At 37.2% G+C, this 19,712-nt stretch overlaps 1 protein-coding gene across 2 annotated transcripts in view; it reads left to right on the top strand.

The window, feature by feature from the left end:
• The window catches only part of LOC131030582 (lysine-specific demethylase JMJ17), a 218,138-nt gene that overhangs the window by 164,889 nt on the left and 33,537 nt on the right, over positions 1-19,712 (top strand). For both annotated transcript variants that reach the window (XM_057961447.2, XM_057961456.2), the window contains exons 21-27: positions 12,394-12,579; positions 12,912-12,973; positions 13,091-13,169; positions 13,658-13,807; positions 13,915-14,054; positions 17,209-17,329; positions 17,431-17,504. In XM_057961447.2, the coding sequence (XP_057817430.2) occupies positions 12,394-12,579; positions 12,912-12,973; positions 13,091-13,169; positions 13,658-13,807; positions 13,915-14,054; positions 17,209-17,329; positions 17,431-17,504 (812 nt within the window). The remainder of the gene's footprint in view (positions 1-12,393; positions 12,580-12,911; positions 12,974-13,090; positions 13,170-13,657; positions 13,808-13,914; positions 14,055-17,208; positions 17,330-17,430; positions 17,505-19,712) is intronic.

Raw genomic sequence — 19,712 nt, forward strand, 5'->3', positions numbered from 1 at the left:
TTCCAATAGGTTCAATCAGCTGCAAAATCTTGAGGAAGGTTATTTAAAACCAGATCCCCGGGCTAGCCTTTTTTCAGAAAATAATAGTAGAAGCAAAATTAAAAATCCCAAAAGGCCGGTTCAAACTCAATGTGCACCTAAGGCTTCTTTAAGCAAGGGCAAGACAACCTTGCTGCCTCCTAAAACCCTTAACGGCGGGATCGGGTTCAATCAAGGACCCTAACTCAGACTTGGTCAATGTTTTAGAGATTAATGAGAATCTGGTTAAGCGGATTCAACAATCTTGCAAGGCCTTTGGAGTTTTTGCAAGATGGTAGGGTCTTGGAATTTCATCGGAGGCTATTGCAGATTGGTTTATGTTGTCCTTCAATTGGATAGTAAGTATAGCTATCCCATCCGAAGGTTTTCTGTATATTGGTTGTGGTAGTTCAAGACACAAGAAGGAACTCTTAACAGGTAAATATCCGACTTTCAAAGGTTTTGATTTTTGTTTTTTAGATTGGATTCCAGACTTTAACCCTAATAATATGCAATCTCTAAAGATAGATAGACCGGTATTGATACCTAACCTACCAGTTGAATTAATGGATATTGAAATTATTAGGAAAATTGGTAATCACATTGGCAAATTTGTAGAAATCAGTGATAAATATAGGAAGTATGCGAACTGTGTGATGATAATTAATATGGACATTAGTGTTAAAACCTTAAAACCTATTGAGATTAAATCAGGGGTGTCGTCCTTCCTTATCTATCCTGAATTCTTCAAAGGGATTCTCGATCTAGACCCTGCATCGACTCTAGTTCTGCCTCCTCAATTGAGATCCAGTAGGATTCCTGGGGTCGACATTAGTTTCAATCTAGAAAAGGGAGGGTTTGTGGTTGAGGAAATCCCTTTTCCATCTAGGCATATTGAGGAAACTAAGGATGTTGAGGACATTGAAGAAGGGGAATTTATCATTAACAAGGGATAGGAAGACTGTACGATCCTCTTGGGGATTTCAACAGAAGTAAAATTATTCTCTTCAGAGCAACTATTGGTGAAGGAATTGTCTCTCCTTGTTAAGGATAAAGGATCTGAGCATGAACAACCGACAACACAATATAAGGATATTGAGGAAAGTGGGGGGGGGGCAAAGGAATATAGTCCATCCCAGAATATTGATCCAGTGGTGGCAGAAGCGGAAGAGAAAGAACAAGTAGAAAGGGAAGTCAACATTATTGCCAACTTTATTGGGGAAGAAGTAGTTAATGACCTAATGGAACAGTCTGTTGATGAGGTTTGTGATTTGAAGAATTGGAAAGGCAGAGGGAGCTATATGTGAAAAAATTATTGGAACGTACCAGAGTTAATATGGAAACAAAATAATTGTTCATTGACCTAGATAATTTGGAAAATGAGAACCCAAACATTCTAGGCATCCATAATATAGAGGAGAGCAAAGACTCTCTTGATTGCGCCAAGCCCATTAAAAGGAGGGGTAGGAGATCCCTTGCTGAATTAAGAGCCAAGGATAGGGAAGCTATGGGCCAACCCAAAATTTCATCACTATTTAATGTAGGGGAGGGGAAGTTCCTCCCCACTGAGCCATGAAACTCTTATCATGGAATGTTAGGGGCATGAACAAGCAGCATATCATAAAACGCTGTATATCTGAATCAAATCCAGACATAATTATAATCCAAGAAACTAAAATGAACTCAACCGAGATAGACCTCTTTGAGAAGAAATTAGGTTTTAGAAAGTTGAAGTATTCCCCAGCTCATGGGGCTTCAGGAGGCTTAGCAATCATCTGGGATCCTAGATATTCCTCTTTTACACCATCAGAGATAAAACAAAATTGGATAGGCGGAAAGGTAAACTACTATAATAATAAGTTAAGATTTAACCTGATCAATGTATATGGTCCTATTCAGAACAGGGATAAAGCTCAAGTCTGGTTGGAACTTGAGACTTTCCTAAGAAACAATCTAAATGAGATGTGTATTATTGGAGGAGATTTCAATGCCATCACTAAGGCATCAGACAAAAGAGGAGGTAGTAATAAGTTACCTACCGTGGCACTGGACTTCAATGATTGGATCAATAGGAATTCTTTGTGGGAAATCCAGACAGCAGAGAACACCTTTACATGGAACAACAAAAGGAAAGGCTTTAGCAATATTGCTGAAAAGCGCGATAGATTTTTTATCCATGGGGGGGGGGCTTATGAATTTCAATTACACTATGGAAGCAAAGATCCTACCTTTATCCGGTTCTGACCATTATCCACTCCAACTTAACATTCTGGCAGAACAAGGACCAAGAAACTGCCCGTTCAAATTTGAGAACATATGGTATGAGGACGATAACATCATCAACCTGATTGAACAATGGTGGAGTGAATCATTATTCTCAGGTTCAAAGATGTATATTGTTGCAAACAAATTGAAGTTAATCAAAAGGAGGCTCTTGGAGTGGAATAGAGAGCACTTTGGTAACATCTTTGATAAGAAACTTTTAGTAGAAAAGGACCTCAAGGATGTTAATAGGGAAGTTTTGGATCGAGGGATGGATGAACCTCTCTTCTTAAAGGAAAAAATATTACTAAAAGAGTATGAAGAGATTCTGGCAAAAGAAGAAATCTTCTGGAGACAAATCTAGAGAAACATGGTTGCAAGATGGAGATCGCAACACAAAGTTCTTTCATAACAGTACCAAGCAGAAAAGATGGGTAAACCGAATCTCTAACATTAAGAACTACCAAGTTGTAAATCTGGAAGACCTGTCAGAGGTGGCAGAGGCAGCAGTAAGGTTTTTTGGAGGAATCCTTAACAATACTGCTGGTTCCAACCTTAGAGGCCAACATAATATAATTAGAAATATTCCAAAACTCATTGATGCAGAACACAACAGATGTCTGCTTGAGAAATTTACAGAGGAGGTTAAAACTGCCCTCATGAAAATGAATCCAGATAAGGCTCCGGGCCCAGATGGCTTCCCAACTAGTTTCTTCCAAAAATGCTGGGGTTTTATGGGTCGAGAGATCACGGAGGCCTTAGAGGGTGTTAGAAACTCAAGTAAGATACTGAAGGAGATCAACAATACTTTCTTAGTTTTGATTCCGAAAAAAGAGAAACTTGATAGCTTTAATGAATATAGGCCCATAGCCCTGTGTAATACCCTTTATAAACTACTTACCAAAATTGTAGCAACTAGACTTCAAAAACTTCTCCCTATCATCATTAGCGAAGAACAAACAGGCTTTGTGCCTGATAGATCAATCTATGATGGGATAATCATAGCTCATGAAGCTATACATTCGGTCCAGCATAATGGAGCACCAAGCATGCTGGTCAAATTAGATATTAGTAAAGCATATGACAAAGTGGATTGGAGATTTTTATGCAAATGTTTGGAAGCATTTGGCTTTACCAAATCTTGGATCAACCTTATTTTTGAATGCATATCCACCCCCAAATTCTCTGTCATGGTCAATGGCACACATAAAGGTTTTTTTAGTAGCTCTAGGGGACTTAGGCAGGGAGACCCTATGTCTCCTTTCCTCTTCATCATTATGGCAGAGGCTCTTGGTAGGTCTATCTCAAAGGCTAGGGAAGAGGGTGGAATCATAGGTATACCCATTACCAGTTGTCTAACTCCCATAACCCACCAGCAATTCGTAGATGATACAATTCTTTTTGGTCGAGGAGACATTAGGGAAGCAAGGGCCTTCAAAGGTATCCTCAAATCCTACATGGAAGCCTCGGGTCAAGAGGTCAATTTGGAGAAGTCAGCTGTGTTCATGTTCAACATAGAAACCGCATCCGAGAAAGAGATATGTAGGGTCTTGGAGATCAAGCCCGGTGTCCTCCCTTGCAAATATTTAGGCATCCCTTTGGATAAGGGGAGCAGGACATCTAAGTCTTGGGATCACATGGTGGAAAAAATCAAGAAGAAAATTAACACTTGGAAAGGGAAATGGCTGTCCTCTGTAGGCAGGGCAATCTTGGTCAAAAATCAGTTTTGGCAGCAATGCCCATTTACCAACTTTCTTGTCATAATTTATCGGCTAAAAAACGGGATGAGCTAAATAAACACCTTAGAACTTTCTTTTGGCAAGGTGCCAATGAAGATAAGAAAATATCACTCCTATCTTGGGATAAGATTTGTAGACCAAAAGAAGAGGGAGGAGCTGGCATTAAAAATATCCGTGACCAAAGCAGGGCCCTTGGGGCAAAGTTAGTATGGAGAATGTTCAAACATCCCCATTTAAAGTGGGCGAGAATCTTGTACCATAAATACCTTAAAGAAGACAACCCTATCCAAATATTTAGAGAAAACAATCCGCCTAGAGGCTCTCGCATATGGAACTTTATGCTGGAATGCAGAAATATTATCACAGATAAACTCACATGGAAGCTAGGGTTAGGGGAAGATGCCTTGTTTTGGTCAGACTCTTGGGGAGGGTATAAGGCGATCGAGAAAACCCATGACTTCGGGCCTACAATAGCACTCCTAGAATCAAACAGAGGGAAACTAATTGGGAACTACATTTCCCCCTCAGAGGATGGAGAGGGTTGGAAATGGATAGTCAGAGAAAATGAGGATATCCCTGTGAGGGATAAAGATAAACTCATGGCAATTCTAAAAGATAGAAACATCTCCTTTAGTCTAGGAAGGGATAGGCTTGTGTGGGATGGCTCCATGAATGGGGAATACAACTCCAAGGATGGGTATAATCACATCACAAAAGCTCAACTTAGACCCAAGACGGAGCTGCCTCTGAAACTCTGCTGGGACAGGTATTGCCTACCCAAGGCTGGAGTCTTCACATGGCTTGCTCTCCAGAATAAGCTCTTGACTGCTGAAAAATTTAGGAGGATGGGGTATGAGGGACCTAGTAGATGCCCTCTATGTGAAAAGGATGATGAGGACGCAAACCACCTCCTCCTTAATTGCAACTATGCAAACCAATACGAGGTGTCGTTTACCCAGAAACTAGGCTGGTCCTCTGCCTTTCCTCAAACTATTTTAGGATTGCTCAAAGCCTGGCCCATCCTAAGAAGAGGTTGTCTATTTGAAGGCTTATGGATATCTCTTCCATCTACCATAATTTGGGAATTGTGGAAGGAAAGGAATAGGCGTCTTTTCAAAAATGAAAAATTAGAGGTGAATCGAGTAATCAATAAAATTGAGGCTGCTATGATCGAAAAAATCAACAGTTTGATCAACTTCGGTTTGAAGAAGAATGCTATAGTAACTTATTGGGATGAGTGGATGAAGGAGATATGGGAGGGACTATCTATCGCACCCTATATTGGGGATGGCCCTGAAGTATATCTAAGGAAAAGAGCTGAATGTAAGTGGCAACCTCCAGGTGAGGGATGGCTGAAGCTAAACTTTGATGGGGCCTTCCGAGGCAACCCAGGGGTGGCAGGGATAGGATGCTCTATCCATAACTGGGAAGGAAAGGAAATTGCCCTCAGGGCTTACCCAATAGGTAATAAGACTAATAATTGGGCTGAACTGGTTGCCTTGCTGGAAGGCCTTAATATTTGCAGAAAGTTGGGAGTGAAGAATTTGGAAATTGAAGGGGACTCAGCAATTATTATCAACGCTCTAAGAAAAGGTAGTATGCCCAATTGGAGACTCAATTCTCTATTGACATGGGCCATTCAATTATGCAAGGGTTTCGAGAGATTTACGATCAATCACATCTATAGGGAAGGCAACAAAAGGGCTGATGAGTTAGCTAACTTGGGAGTTGATGGCATTCATCTTCCCTGATGCTCTATCTTAGGTCGTCTCATTAAAAGGAAACAACAGAGCAGATGAGCTTTCTTACTTAGGAGCAGAAGGCGTGGAGTTCAAAATCCTAGGCAAAACCAATGCTATGAGTGATAAGGCAATGTCTCCATCAGTCTAGCGAAGTCCATATGTCATCCCCAATAGGAGGATAATCCTCTCTCTTGCTCTCTTAGATGCTAGCAATAGCTTATCCTTGCCCCTTTTAGGCACTTTAATCGCTCTAGGTTCGTTCTATTACTTCTTTTGCTTCCATGGCCTCCCTTTAGCAAGTCCATCTTAAGAATCATCTGTTACGGAGCTCGGAGTAGCAGATTTGAAGTCATCCCGATGACCCGATGAAGTCGCCTTCAGTCATCGGGGCAGCATCGGCTATCGGGTGGACTTGTTCGGCATTACGCCGATGCCTGATGGTTTCACCTTAGGCGATCGAGGCTATCATCGGCTATCAGAGGTTCAGGATTGGAGTTATGCCGATACTCGATGAAGTCGCCTTAGGCGATCGGGTTGTCATCGGCTATCGGGAGGACTGCAAGGAAGCTATGCCGAAGTTCGATGGATCCTCCTTGGGTCATCAGAGTGCTATCAGCTATCGGAGGAGTTTGTGAGAAGCTACGCCGATATCCGATGGATCTGTCTTCAGCAATCGGGTCTGCCATCAGCTAACGGAGAGGCAGTTTTGGAGTTATGCTGACACTCGATGGAGGCGACTTGTCTGGAGCCGCATGTTTAGGAATTACATACTTGTTCGTCGGAGATCGGGGTAACCTCGTTGAGGGTCTTCCAATGATCGATAAGGTGCGACCGACCGCGGGTGCTTACTTTGAGCCGAAGTTCAAAAGATGAGCTCGTGGTCACATTAGAAGTTCCTGCCGGTGTATTTGAATACGAACCGCTGCGATTCCTGGGTGCATGTGGGATAATTGTTAGATGTCTAACCGATTGGTCCAAACTGACAGTTGAGCTTGGCCTCCCTTTACCAAGCCCATACACTTTTATATATATATATATATATATATATACACACACACACATATATACATATATATGCATATATATGCATATATATGCTGATATAAGTCAGATTTATATACAGTCATACTCATACATATATATACAGGTATATGTATTTATATATACATATAAATTTTCACACACACACACACACACACACACACATATATATATACCTGCATCCACCCACCTTCCCACTTTTATATATATAAATATATGTATATATTTATATACATGTATTTATATGTATATAAATACATATACAGGTATATGTATTTATATATACATATCCTTTAATCCATATATATATAGGTATATACACACACACACACACACACACAGATATATATATATATATATATATATATATATATATATATATATACCTGCATCCTCCCACCTTCCCACCCTCGAGGCTTAGACTATTTCAATGGAGATTGCCAAGAAATCATTGTCTCGGCGATCCTAACTATTATGTGTTAGATCTCCCTCCCCCGTAATTATCTCGGACATGACATCTGCCGGCACTCATTAATCCACCTCATTAACCCACTTTGAATTGTGAAACCTGGCCGTACCTTCTTCTGAGAAATTCACCTCACCGGCTGAGTTGTATCAATCATCTCCGCACATGCCGATCATGCATATATTAACCAGACACTAAGCATGTGCGATATTGAATGATGGAATCTCGAGGACAGTCTTGCATTCATTTCTATGCGATATGCCTCTCAAGCAAGTACTATCTCCAATGTTTTAATCATTCTGGCTCATTCTCAATTAAATTCATTTCATTCTCACACCCGACTTTCGAGACAAACTTCTAGCTTTATAAAGATCGGTTTTTCTTTGTCTCTTCATTCTCTGCTAAGCAAAATTCAAAATACCATGGATACTATACTCAAGCTCTCGAGCTCTAAAAGACAAATGACCATTCCTGGGGAAATAAAGGTAGCTCGGCTGACATGCCTCTTGAAATATCCTCACGATTTGGTCGTCAACAAGGTTACTCAAATTTTAGGGGATATTTCATCACCAATGAGGATAGGACCAGAGTAAATTCTGATATTTCCTCTATGTTCCTAGCCGTAGTACTCCATTTCGGGCCTAATAGGGATTTCATGAGGGAATTATGTTTAAAGGTTTTTAAGAAAAACATTCTCATAGAGCTTGACTGAGCAATGGTGAATGTTACTTTTGATCTCTTGGCCCCCAAGCCAAGGCATTATGATATCTTCATGCAGAACAACCACCAGGTTCCTCGGTTCCCAATTCTGATTCATGATAATCCTGCGAAGTTTGCCAACAAAAGGCCCATCATCCAGAGGAATGTCAATTTCCTCATGCGGTGGTTCAATGTGAAAATTCCTCCCTACAGCCACTGTTGGCAATATACCTTCGGGATGAAGGTCTCAACATGGACATGATAGCCGAGATGGAGAATCTGAAATCCTCTGATTCGCCAAAGGGCTCTCCATCAGACCAGGCAGGGGCTCGAGGGAAAGGGCCTGCCTTTTGAGGAAGATTTTGTTGCGACAATCTGTTTAATCTAAGCTCAACTAATCTGTATGAAAGACTTTTATACTTTATTGTTTTTAGATAGCAACTGACTTGCTTTCTGAAGCTTTATGTATATAGTAATCAGACGCTCAAGATAACTACTATCATATGCAGACGCTTAAGATAACTCCTATGATATGCAATACCTTTTTTAGTGGCTTTCACATATTTATATCAACGATTTTAGGATGTAGAAGGGATGCAATTTTATGCTATAGGTTTAATTAATGAAGTATCTATCTCAGCATAAGTATACACACATAGATGCATGTGTGCTCATATAATGCAAGGCAGACATATTAACACATTTGCCTTTCATGTGGCTAAGGTATGATGTTGTAGATACTTCTGTTAATATTTCACCTTCATGCATATATGATCATGTGGATGGGGTACATTGGGTACCTTTAACTCCACTGTTTGACCACGGCTGTAATGGCCCTGGTTCGTTTTATATTTTTATTTGTAGAATACAATTCTGCAGGACAACCTTGTTCTGGGAATTCTCTCTTGGGTGTTTTAACTAGTGGAATGTTGGGAAGAATTGGCCTTATTATGTCTCCGGAGAGGTTTTGGTCTGTGTTTTATCTTTGGTTTCTCTGTAAGGAGTTGTGGTGTCTTATTGATCCATTTTCCGAATGGCTCCCCATCTCCCAGTATAGTGCTATGATATCTCTATACTTTGATATAGGTAGGGTTTTGGATTTGAAGTTCTTTTCATTTCTGATAGCTCTGTGGTTGTTGCTGCTTTATTGGTAAAGGCTTGGCATCATAGATAGAGTATATTTGCGGGCTAACATCTGAGTGATTTAATGTAGAACAGGTCCGAAGGTTTTTGCAGGTATGGTCACGGTTAGCTTAAAGAGGCTTAACCCTTTGAGGGAAGTGGGGCATTATTAATCAAACAGGGAGTTTCTTGATGTTGTTTATTTAATTCATGCTTCGTATTGTTTCTCCTGACATCAATCTTAGTCGTAAGGTGTGTTAAGATCCTTTGCAGATCAGTGGAATAGTTTGTACCTATTTTTCGCGAGATAAGAACAAAGGAATAAAGGTTAGAGTTGTCTTTGGGGCATCATATTCGAAGACATCATTCTCAAGAAAGGGTCAAATTTCAGTGCATCAGAATTCTTGGTCGAAATTTTATTTCAAGCAGTTTTAGCTTGGATGTAATTTACCCAGGGACTCATGTATCTTCTACTAAATTATCAGCTAACTGTAACATTAGATTCTGATCCTCGAATGGATCTGGGCGAGACTGGAGGTTTTCTTCCCTCCATTCTTTCGTACCGGTGCTTACATTAAATGGAGTTGTAATTACTTTTTTAATTAATAAAATTTCTTTGGCTTCGGCCTTTTACCGATCAAAAAAAAAATTAAAAAAAATGCCCTACACATTGTTAGAATAGGGCTATTGAGCATTGGTTAATATGATGAAGAAAGTTTTAAAATGTTCCCGGGTTTGTTGCAGTACCAAAGACAATCAGTTCAAAATTCATCTTGGGTTCATCTGAATTCATTCAGGGAAACCGAGAGGTGTTTTCCCGGGTCCTAAATTAACTTGTAACCAAACCAATCGAGAATCTGAACTGGGTTCGAACTGGACCTGTACTTGGGGCTGTTGTTTGACGAACCAGTAACATAGCCTAGAACTTTACTCACTTGTTAAAAAGGAATTGGCTTACCTCAAGATGGGCAAAGGAATTAGTTGTAGTTCATTGTGCCTTGCAGCTTCAAAATTGATAGACTCCCATGCATCAACAAACTCCAAGTGCACATTGGGATGTTGATCTTGAAATTGTTGGATAGATTGAAGAGGTGCAGCATGAATTTGTTGGGATCTCATTGGATGAGTACAACCTTGATATAGAAGAGTGACTTAGAGTTGCAGACTGATTTTAACATCGATAGCCCAGATGTGATGTAGTTGTCCTATGTATATATTTATATCTATAATTAATCTTATTGCTATGCCTATGGTTGGGCGTTTTGTCATTTTGCAGCCTTGTGGATTTTGTTGTAATGAGATTGAGAATGATGAAATATTTTTTTTCACTGCTGTCCATGAATCAATAAGCATTGAATATGGAATTCGATGGAGGGGATAGGTATCTCTTGCATTAGAAAATATGCTGGGACATTTTAAATTGCTTGCCATGTTAGAGACATTCTGATAGTCTCCTATTCCTAAAACAGATGTGAATCTACAACCAACCAAAATTAGAGATTAGAGATTGATCCTAATATACTATTTAAAAAGTTATAAACCAAACGATAGATGATTATGAGAATAATCCTGCTCTCCCCAGAGAGTATGGGTCTCAAAACTTACAACTTTATCTCAAAAATTACCAAAAACTAAAGGTAGAGAGAGGAAAGTGTGATTAAGAAAAAGACAAAACTTCTTAGCATCAAAGTAATAGAGCTCATAGCAAGATCAGGGAGAAGAAATGAAGAAAGGTTTGGGGAGATTTGTGATGGGGGAGTTTGTAGATGTAAGAAAACAATTTGCAATAATTTTTCATTACAAATAAACTGGTTCAATCAACATTGAGATGCCTCACGCATAGAGGACCTAATGAAGCAACTTTGAGGGGGGCACAACAAAAACGGATTATACACATTTGTAGACTCCAAGGATATGCCCTCAAAATTTTCTGAGCGGTGCAGCAACCAAATGTATCTGGAGGCCTGTAACTTCATTTTCTGCCCAACTATTTTATTTGCTTCCAGATAAAACACCACTACTTCCTGCCTATTTGATTTGTACAAAATGAAATTGAGTCAAACTCGCTGCTAGTCATTTCACCTCCTCAACAATTGTTTCAAGCCATCAATTCTGAATAACTCTCCCGCCTTTATGTTATTGATGACAACGTGTGAATCTTCTAACATAAGATTCTTCCAACCCAATGGTAAAATTTCTGTAGGAACTGAAAACTTAAGATTTAATTGGACAAATCCAGCCAGTCCAAAAAATCTGGATATTGTTTGGATTTGAACCAAATCTGAACAGAATAGATATTCAGATTTGGTGACTATGGTATCCATTACTATACATAATGTATGTTATGGGCTCAATTGTCGTTCAGCAATCATTTATTTTACTTTACATTGATACTGTGCATAATTGTTAATTAATAAAGGGAAGGCAGCACAGAGTACAATGGACATGAGATATCCTTAGTATTATATAACCAGAGTTCCCAATTGATCTTGTAATGTGTTTGGTGCTCATTTCACTTTGTATGCATCTGTAACTTCATTTTCCTGGTCATTTGTCTATTTATGATTCTTGGTGGGCTTAAAACTATGTTACTGGGTGCTCCACTTTTCTCTTGGATAGACCCTTCTTTATATTGGATGCAAACTGGATTTGTATCTAGATACAAATGTGAAGGGTCAGGTGATGTAGTGCCTACAATGGTATGAAGTTGAAGCCATGTTACACAAAAAATTCACAACTCAAAAAGGGGGTGGATCAAATGCATTTATTGTTGCACGTACATCTCATCTTTGAGATCAAGTTTTTAAGGATTTTGGCTGGTTTAGTCTTGAGAGTGTTTTGGGAGGAATTTGGTGGGATTTTGGATTAGACTCTTGACTTTAGTTATTAATATACCCATGTTGCTCTTTCTTCCAGGTTTTACAAACAGAAGTTCTCTTTTGAAGTAGATTTTCAAACTGATGAATGACATTTTAAATTCTTCAGACACAAACATACTCATGCCTATGCATGCTTTATCCTAGCTGTGCCATATCCAAGTCTTTTAAGAATGTCATCCATATTGCACGATGTAACCATAGCAGTACTTTTATTCATATAGATGCAATTAGCCTATTATTGAGTTGAAAATATTGGTTTTGGTGATTTCCTCAAGAGACGCTATTAAATGAGTATTTCTGTAAGATTGTTCATATTCTATGTTTTGTGGTATTTCCATGTAATCCATGTTAAACTTGCAGCTTGTTATTTGACTTATGAGATTAGGCTCTCTGATGGGAAGTGGCATCTTGTTCCTGTGTAATAGGATGTTAACAGTCTCATAGACAATGCAAGAAATCTACCTATTAGAGCTGGAGAATATAAATTATTAGAGAGCTCTTTGCTTGAGAGTAAACAGTGGCTTTCACAAGCATGTTTACTTCTTCCAGATTCAAATTCAAAGAAAAAATGCAATATTCAGGACCTGGAGGACCTTGTTGCAAACTCAAAGGTACTGCTACTCAAACTGTGGTTTCTGGTTCGCCTTGACAGACAGGAATGTTCTGATGTTTATGTTGATGACAAATCTATATCATAAACTGCTAGATTCGAGTTTACATTTCACTTTTTGACAATGTTTTATTAAAAGAGTTATGCTGGTAGGTTTTTATTATCATAAGTTTAATGTAAGACATTTTTCGTCACATAAGCATATTTTATTGGAGTGGCTTCAAGTTATTAAAGTTATAGGTATTATCACTACCTCAAGTATTTAGTTTATATTTTTTCGGTATTTATGTGAAGTATAATCAAAACTTATATTTGGATTGATTTTCTATGCAGAAATTGAAAATTTCTTTTCCAATGAAGGTTGGCCAAATAGAGGCAGTTATTTCTAACTATAGGTATTTTCTTGAATTTTTGATATTTCTGCTTTGTGTTAAAATCTTGTGTTTATTGTTTTCTGGTTGAGGTTCCTTTAGAAATTGTCAGTCAGTAAGCTAAATATTTGTATTCTTCAGATCATGGCAAAAGGAGGTACAGGCATTGTTTAATTACAAATCTTCTGCTCTTACATGGCCAGAATTTCTTAAACTTATGGTGAGTCATTTCTGGAGTTATTTGTATCCTGTTTGATGTGTCAGTTTGGAATATTCATTCATCTATTCAGCTTGTTGATAATATGGTTCTGGGTGAATCTAGCTTATGCTCGAGTGTGGGGCAATGATATTAGTTCAGAACTAATTTCCGTATTTCCACACAACCCTTGATTGAAGAATGCAACACTGATTTAAATGAATAATAAAAAGCCTAAAATATTGGTCTAAATAAGAAATTATCACTTATCAAGCAGGAATTAAGTATGAGCTTTTGCACAGGGGGCTTCCATATATTATTTGACTCTCGTTTTTTAAAGTTCCTATTGGATTTTGCTGAACGTATAGTTTCATTGTCATTTCCAGTTCTACTTGGAACCTCTTATGTATTTATAAAACTCCCTCTATGATGATAGGACTTCTTTTAAGTAAAAGTTCAGTAAGGAATCATTTATCACTTTTTGAAGGCTTATAAATTCATATCATATTCAGGAAGCTGGAGAGTCTAGTATTGTGGAAGATGGCAGCCTGAGAATGCTTGCTTCAAAAGTAGCTGATATTGAAAATTGGATTTTACATTGCAAGTCTGTTACTGACCGCTTTGGCAGCTGTTCATTACCACTGCAATATTTTCTTCTACAGGTTATCTTTAGGAAATCTGATATGGTGGCAATAAACTTTCTTTGTTTCTTTCATTCTACTCATTCCTGTGTAAGATGGTTTTAAAATAGCTGGTATCATTTGTGCAGATTAAAGAATCTTTGGACAGAGCCCTTCGCAAATTCCAGGATGCAAATGCTCATGGCGAGGAGGAAGATTGTTTAATATGCAATGGGAAATCAATGCAAAACAATCCAAATACACTTTATTGTCAAAATTGCAAAGACAGGTAACTTTATTAAGGCACTTGAATCTAGACTTTTAGGGGCTACACATTCTTTATTAGCCATCATAAAGTTGACCATTGTTGAATTTATTTTTTGATTTGGGGACATTCCTTCAAATAAATTATAGCGAAAAACATGTAAGTTGTAAAAGGAAGGAATAAAGGTAAGAGTGTCAACATCAAGTGCCATGCTACTTCTGTTTGTGCACTGCTTTGACAAAAATTAGTATGATGCTTTAGAACTAGCTTAGAAATGTTACCTTAAAATTTAGTTATGGTATGGTTGTTTGGATTTTTTGCTACAGGAAGAGTTATCTGCTTGTCTTTTAATGCCTTTTGGTCTACTGGCTGTGTTGCCTGAAATGGTGAACGAAAAGTTTCATAAGCAGGGATGGTTTCATAAATGATATCAAAATACAGAAGCTATATTATTTCTTTCTCTATATATGCATGAATGCCATATGGCATCAACAAATTAATTTAATCCATAAAGTAATTGGAAAGTATTTAGTGGAAATATTTAATGACATTGATGGTCATGATTGAATGTTAAATTTCTTATAGGCTGTGGCATTTCTTTCTGTTTTTAAAAATTCTAGAGGGTTTCCTGTTGCTTCTGTTTTCTATTTTAATAGCAGTTGACGATGGATTAAATCTGCACTCTTCATCAGTGTTAAAAAGGAGAAGTTTATGAATAAAATTCAACTAAGAGGAAAAAGAACTTAACATCGAAGTTAAATATCCAATTGTAAATGCCAAACCATCTTGACAGAGAGCACAATAACATACCTCCAGTACTTGTTAAAAATTAACCTTCTGCTTTTAAAAAGTGAGACTAGCATAGCAATGATATAGGATTGCTATGTTACAAAGTTTTATAATTCAAGAAAATAACAGTATATTCTATATAGAAATGATCTGGAAAAGAATGGGCAGATTTCTGAAGATTCTGAAAATCTATTTTTTTCTGTACTTTTTACGTTTTTGTATTTTGTATTTCTTAGGCCTTTTGAAGTGGAATTTGGCTATGTGACAGTTAGGCCGTTTTTACAGTAGAGCCCAACCCTGATTCTCTAGTTCATGACCTAAGCTTCATAATACAATGGTGAATTTCACATTTCAAATTTTAAATGACTACTTGAAGGTTCTGACCCTGACAAGTAGGAGTTTAAAAAATAAATAGCTCCAACAATTTTTTTCAGTTTAAAAAATAAATAGCTCCAACATTTTTTTTCTGTTTTATTATTAGATGTCCTTATCTGGCTGTTCATTTCAACTTACAAGGGCGAGTGTGGTGATTCTTTGGTTCTAATCAAGAACTGTAACTTACCATTTTTAGTAAGTTTTCAGTTTCTTGCAGCGTTACTAGATACACCACCCTTCCCCTAGTAGACAAAATTGAGTTACATTAGAAGGGTAAAGAGGAAGATGTAGATTGTATTTGGTTGTTTTTCTCATTTTTACATATCATTATGTGCAAACATTTATAGATTTATGATGCTGTTATACATTTGAAAGTTTGAAACTATGAGTATGAATTAAAAATTTCAAATATTGAGTGTTTGAAGATCATATATGACATGTGTAATGTTTGAATTATGACAAATTGATAGTCAAATTAGGCTTTCATGTTTTCTAAATGAATTAATTTCTTTTTTTTAATGGTAAAACTTCTGTTTTCTTTTTTGCCAAGTCCTAGCCAATTTTTTTGTCGAGTCTCGAGTCCGAGTCCTATTTTTGTCCGCGTTGAGTCTTAGTTTTCAAACTTTGGGAAGAAGAGAAAAGAATATATAAAGAAGATAATTGCAAGGAAAGTTTCTTGCAATCTCCTTATTGCTCCAACCTCATAGCCCTCAATTATATCTTGAGGTAATGAATTCCTAGAATACAAGAGGATAATCTTGTTGAATGGTATGTTCAATGCTACTATATGTAATGGAGGGGCTTAAGAACCAAAGATACATAATATATTAGATATTTTGCAAATGTTTTTAATATTTTAGAACAAAATAAACAATTTTATACATGCTAAATATAAAAAAATACCTATTTCCAACCCTCATCCTAAACCCTAATTTTGCATTTAGGGTTAGGGATTAGGGCATATTAAAGCATACAAATATAATCCATAACCCTAGCCACCTTATCTTGATCTTCCAGCATTTTCGCACTCTTCTCCTAAGGAGCAAGAGGATTTTGTGGGCTGTTGTGACCATAGCAAAACTGGATTTTGAGCTTCTAATTGCTAAATCACAAATATTGAGAAAATGAGTAAATTTGTCATCCTAAATTGTGGAGATTTGGAGAATACCTGGTTTATGGTTGACAAATTATAGAACACTATTTTGCATGATGAAAGCATAATGTGTACATAGGGATTCCAGGTTGACCGTTAGAATGCAATATATCTTGACTATTATGTGAGATGATTTTGAAGTGTTTTGAATGCCTATCCTCAAAGTTGGTGCTGGATCTGGCTAATTATATTATATAATCTGAATCGAGTTGGTAAATCAAGATACTATTTAAATTCTAAACTTGATGCCAGCCTAAAGAATCAATTCCTCATGTAAACAATATGACTTTATGCAGCCAGGACAAAATTGGAACGGTACGAATGTCTCTGACAATCTAAATTTGAAGATAACCAATCAGCTGTTAGTATCTGAGAATCTAAATATGTGCTTATGCAGCCAAGATATGTGCTCATGTGAAGATAACCCATCAGCTGATAGTATCTGAAAATCTAAATGTGGTTGAGAGATTCATCATGGAAACTTGATATATATTTGATATAGCAATGTCAGGTCAATGTGATCATTTTCGATGGTGCAAAGAGCCAAAGGTTTGGTTTTATTTTTTAGAATAAGTGAACAGGCAAATGCCATTGCTTTATGTTAATGTGTTCTGGTTCATTTTGGAATGTGGCTGCTAGATATTCATTCACATTCTCTCTTATCTTTGTTTTGTTTACTGTAGTTGTTGCATTTGTTGATTTTAAAGTTTCTGGTATAAGAGATCACTCTTTTTTAATTGCCTTGTATATGTCCAGGATCTTCCAAATACATTATGCCAACATACTTGTTCTTTGTTTAATTTATACAGTTGAAAAGGGTGTTTTTTAACAAGCTTTAACATGTTCATTATCTTACGACAGGTATCACTCTTCATGTCTTGGGCTGAAACAAATAGAATCATTAACAACCACACACTATGTGTGCCCTTTTTGTACTGCTGTTGCAACTGGATCTCTATCCAATGAAGAAGTACACCCAAGGGTAAAAAATGGGTTGCTCTTAAACAAGATGTTTCATTCATCAGGATAACTGATGCTTTATGATTCTGAAATAGCTATATAACTTATCTTTATTTGTTTCAGGTTTCCAAAAGAAATTGCCCAACAATTGATGATTTTGTTGAACTATTGAATGAAGCAAAAGGCCTCTCCCCATGGTATTATCTGCTTTCTTTATAATAATTCTGACAGAAGACTTATTTACCACACTGAAATATTGTTCAGGTTGATGTTTATCATTGGGACCAAGCAAATCATCACATTTGTGTTATAATCACTTTCCCAGCTGTGCAAAAGTTTATTGTTTTATGCATTAAAAAGTTATAATATTTTGAGAAACTTGAAATAATAGACTTCCAAGCAAGTATTCTTATCCTGAAGCGCTGTTTCAAATGTTATGTTTATTCTACTCTTGTTGATCATCATCTTGAGAATTTATGATCTAATGCAATTTCACTTAACTACATTTACTTTTAATCCCTTCTAAAATATTCCCATATAACTAACCTAAACAACAACAGCTGATAACATCATAGTACTAAATAAGATGTTTTATTTATTTACTATCTCTACTATATATACTGTAGATGTAATATCAAAATACCAACTTTTCACTCTTATTGCATTGATTTGAACAAAGGAGCACTGCACTGGGTCTGAATGCAGCAAACCCAAATAGAAATCTGATAAAGTGGATCCACCATATCTCTTTATTCCTCTAGAACACACCAAACCAATCAGATTAGTGGCTGTATTGATTCTTGAAAATACCTGTAAGAAATCCTCTGTAAGACAAGAGAGAACAAATCCCAACCACAATGCACAATGAGAGAACAACTCTCCTCTAAGAGTCCACCCTCCTTCGAGAGTGTCAAAATCCCTCCTCCAGTGCTAAAGGGAACAAATCTCTTCTGTAATGTACAATAACAACAAAACCAATAAATCTAGATACACTATCCACACCTCATCTAGTTACTATGCGCTCCACAAATATTGCCAAGAATTGCGAATGTAATGTCCCCATTTTGAGAGAGCATTTAATAATATTTAATAATAATAAATTGAAACATAAAATAATAAAAATATTATATAATATAATTACAATGTAATTAAGTTAATGAATGGTCAAAGACTCAAAAGGCATGGAATGAAGAGTTGTGACTCTCTTAAAAATGAGATATGAAAGGGAGAAGAGATCATTTTAAAGGGCAGGCAGAGGAAAGAAAGGAATGAAGCGTGGGAATCAAGGAAGGATTAATGGAGGAAGAAACGAATGGGAAGTAGATAAGGTTGTGTCCCTTACAAAAGGCAAGAATTATGAAGTGTTGTACTATTTCAAAGGGTGCAAATTGTGATAGTTTCTGTCTCCTGCCAAGGGGCAGGCATGATGAAGAGATGTGACCTCTCCCTCACATGGGAAGATATAAAGGGGAGAAGGTTCATTTGAGGAAGAGAGGGAAGGGAGATCAATTTGGAGAATAATATATTATTCTCAAAGGCAGCAATGAAAAGTGGTGACTCAATTGTTATGAAAAGTAGTGCCTCAATTCCTATGAAAGGTGGTGACTCTCTCCCCAATAAAGTATAAAGGAGAGATCATTCCAAGCATTCAAGGATCACTCACTCACTCATCAATCATCTAATCAACAATCACTTAGTCCTCAACTCACCAATACCTCAAATCATCCAATCAAAGGAATTCATTGAATCAATCAATCAATCATACAAATAGCATCGAAGGATAGAGACTGGATAACTACTGTGATATTAACTCACAGTTGTGCAATCATATATTCTGGTTGTGGTATGGTTTACATGCATAATGGCTATGTTTATATCTGCATTCTCCTGATTAATATTTACTACTGCTTACAATTATTCAACATCGCCTAATGTTAGTATATATCTACTCCTGCATATTTATGACAAATTATATGCTGTTGATAAGATTGTTTATATATGTTTTGAACATAGATCTGATTATGGATATTCTGTAGTTAACGTGCTTTACCTTAGACTTGTGTATATCTTCTTATAATCTGAGTGCTTCTCAGCCATGATAGAGGATGAGGAGGTTATCAGTAGGGGAACGGTGTTGAGGTCATCTTCCAAGGACGCCACCTTATGGTATATGACCAGGAGTCCCATGATGCCAAAGGGATATGAAGGGTACTGCCTTTGGGTCTGTAAAGGATGGACTTTCTGGGCGCCCTATGGTAAACCACTCTCATAATCTTTATCATGGTGAATGTCTTAAAGAATATGCAATCACAGGAAGTAGGATAGAAGTGACAAGATCGAGAAAAACGGTGATAGGACACCTCACCAGGTATGCCATCTCATATGAATGGCACGGGCCACATGAG

The sequence above is a fragment of the Cryptomeria japonica genome, chromosome 4, assembly GCF_030272615.1.
Source record: "Cryptomeria japonica chromosome 4, Sugi_1.0, whole genome shotgun sequence".
NCBI classification, from domain to species: Eukaryota; Viridiplantae; Streptophyta; class Pinopsida; order Cupressales; family Cupressaceae; genus Cryptomeria; species Cryptomeria japonica.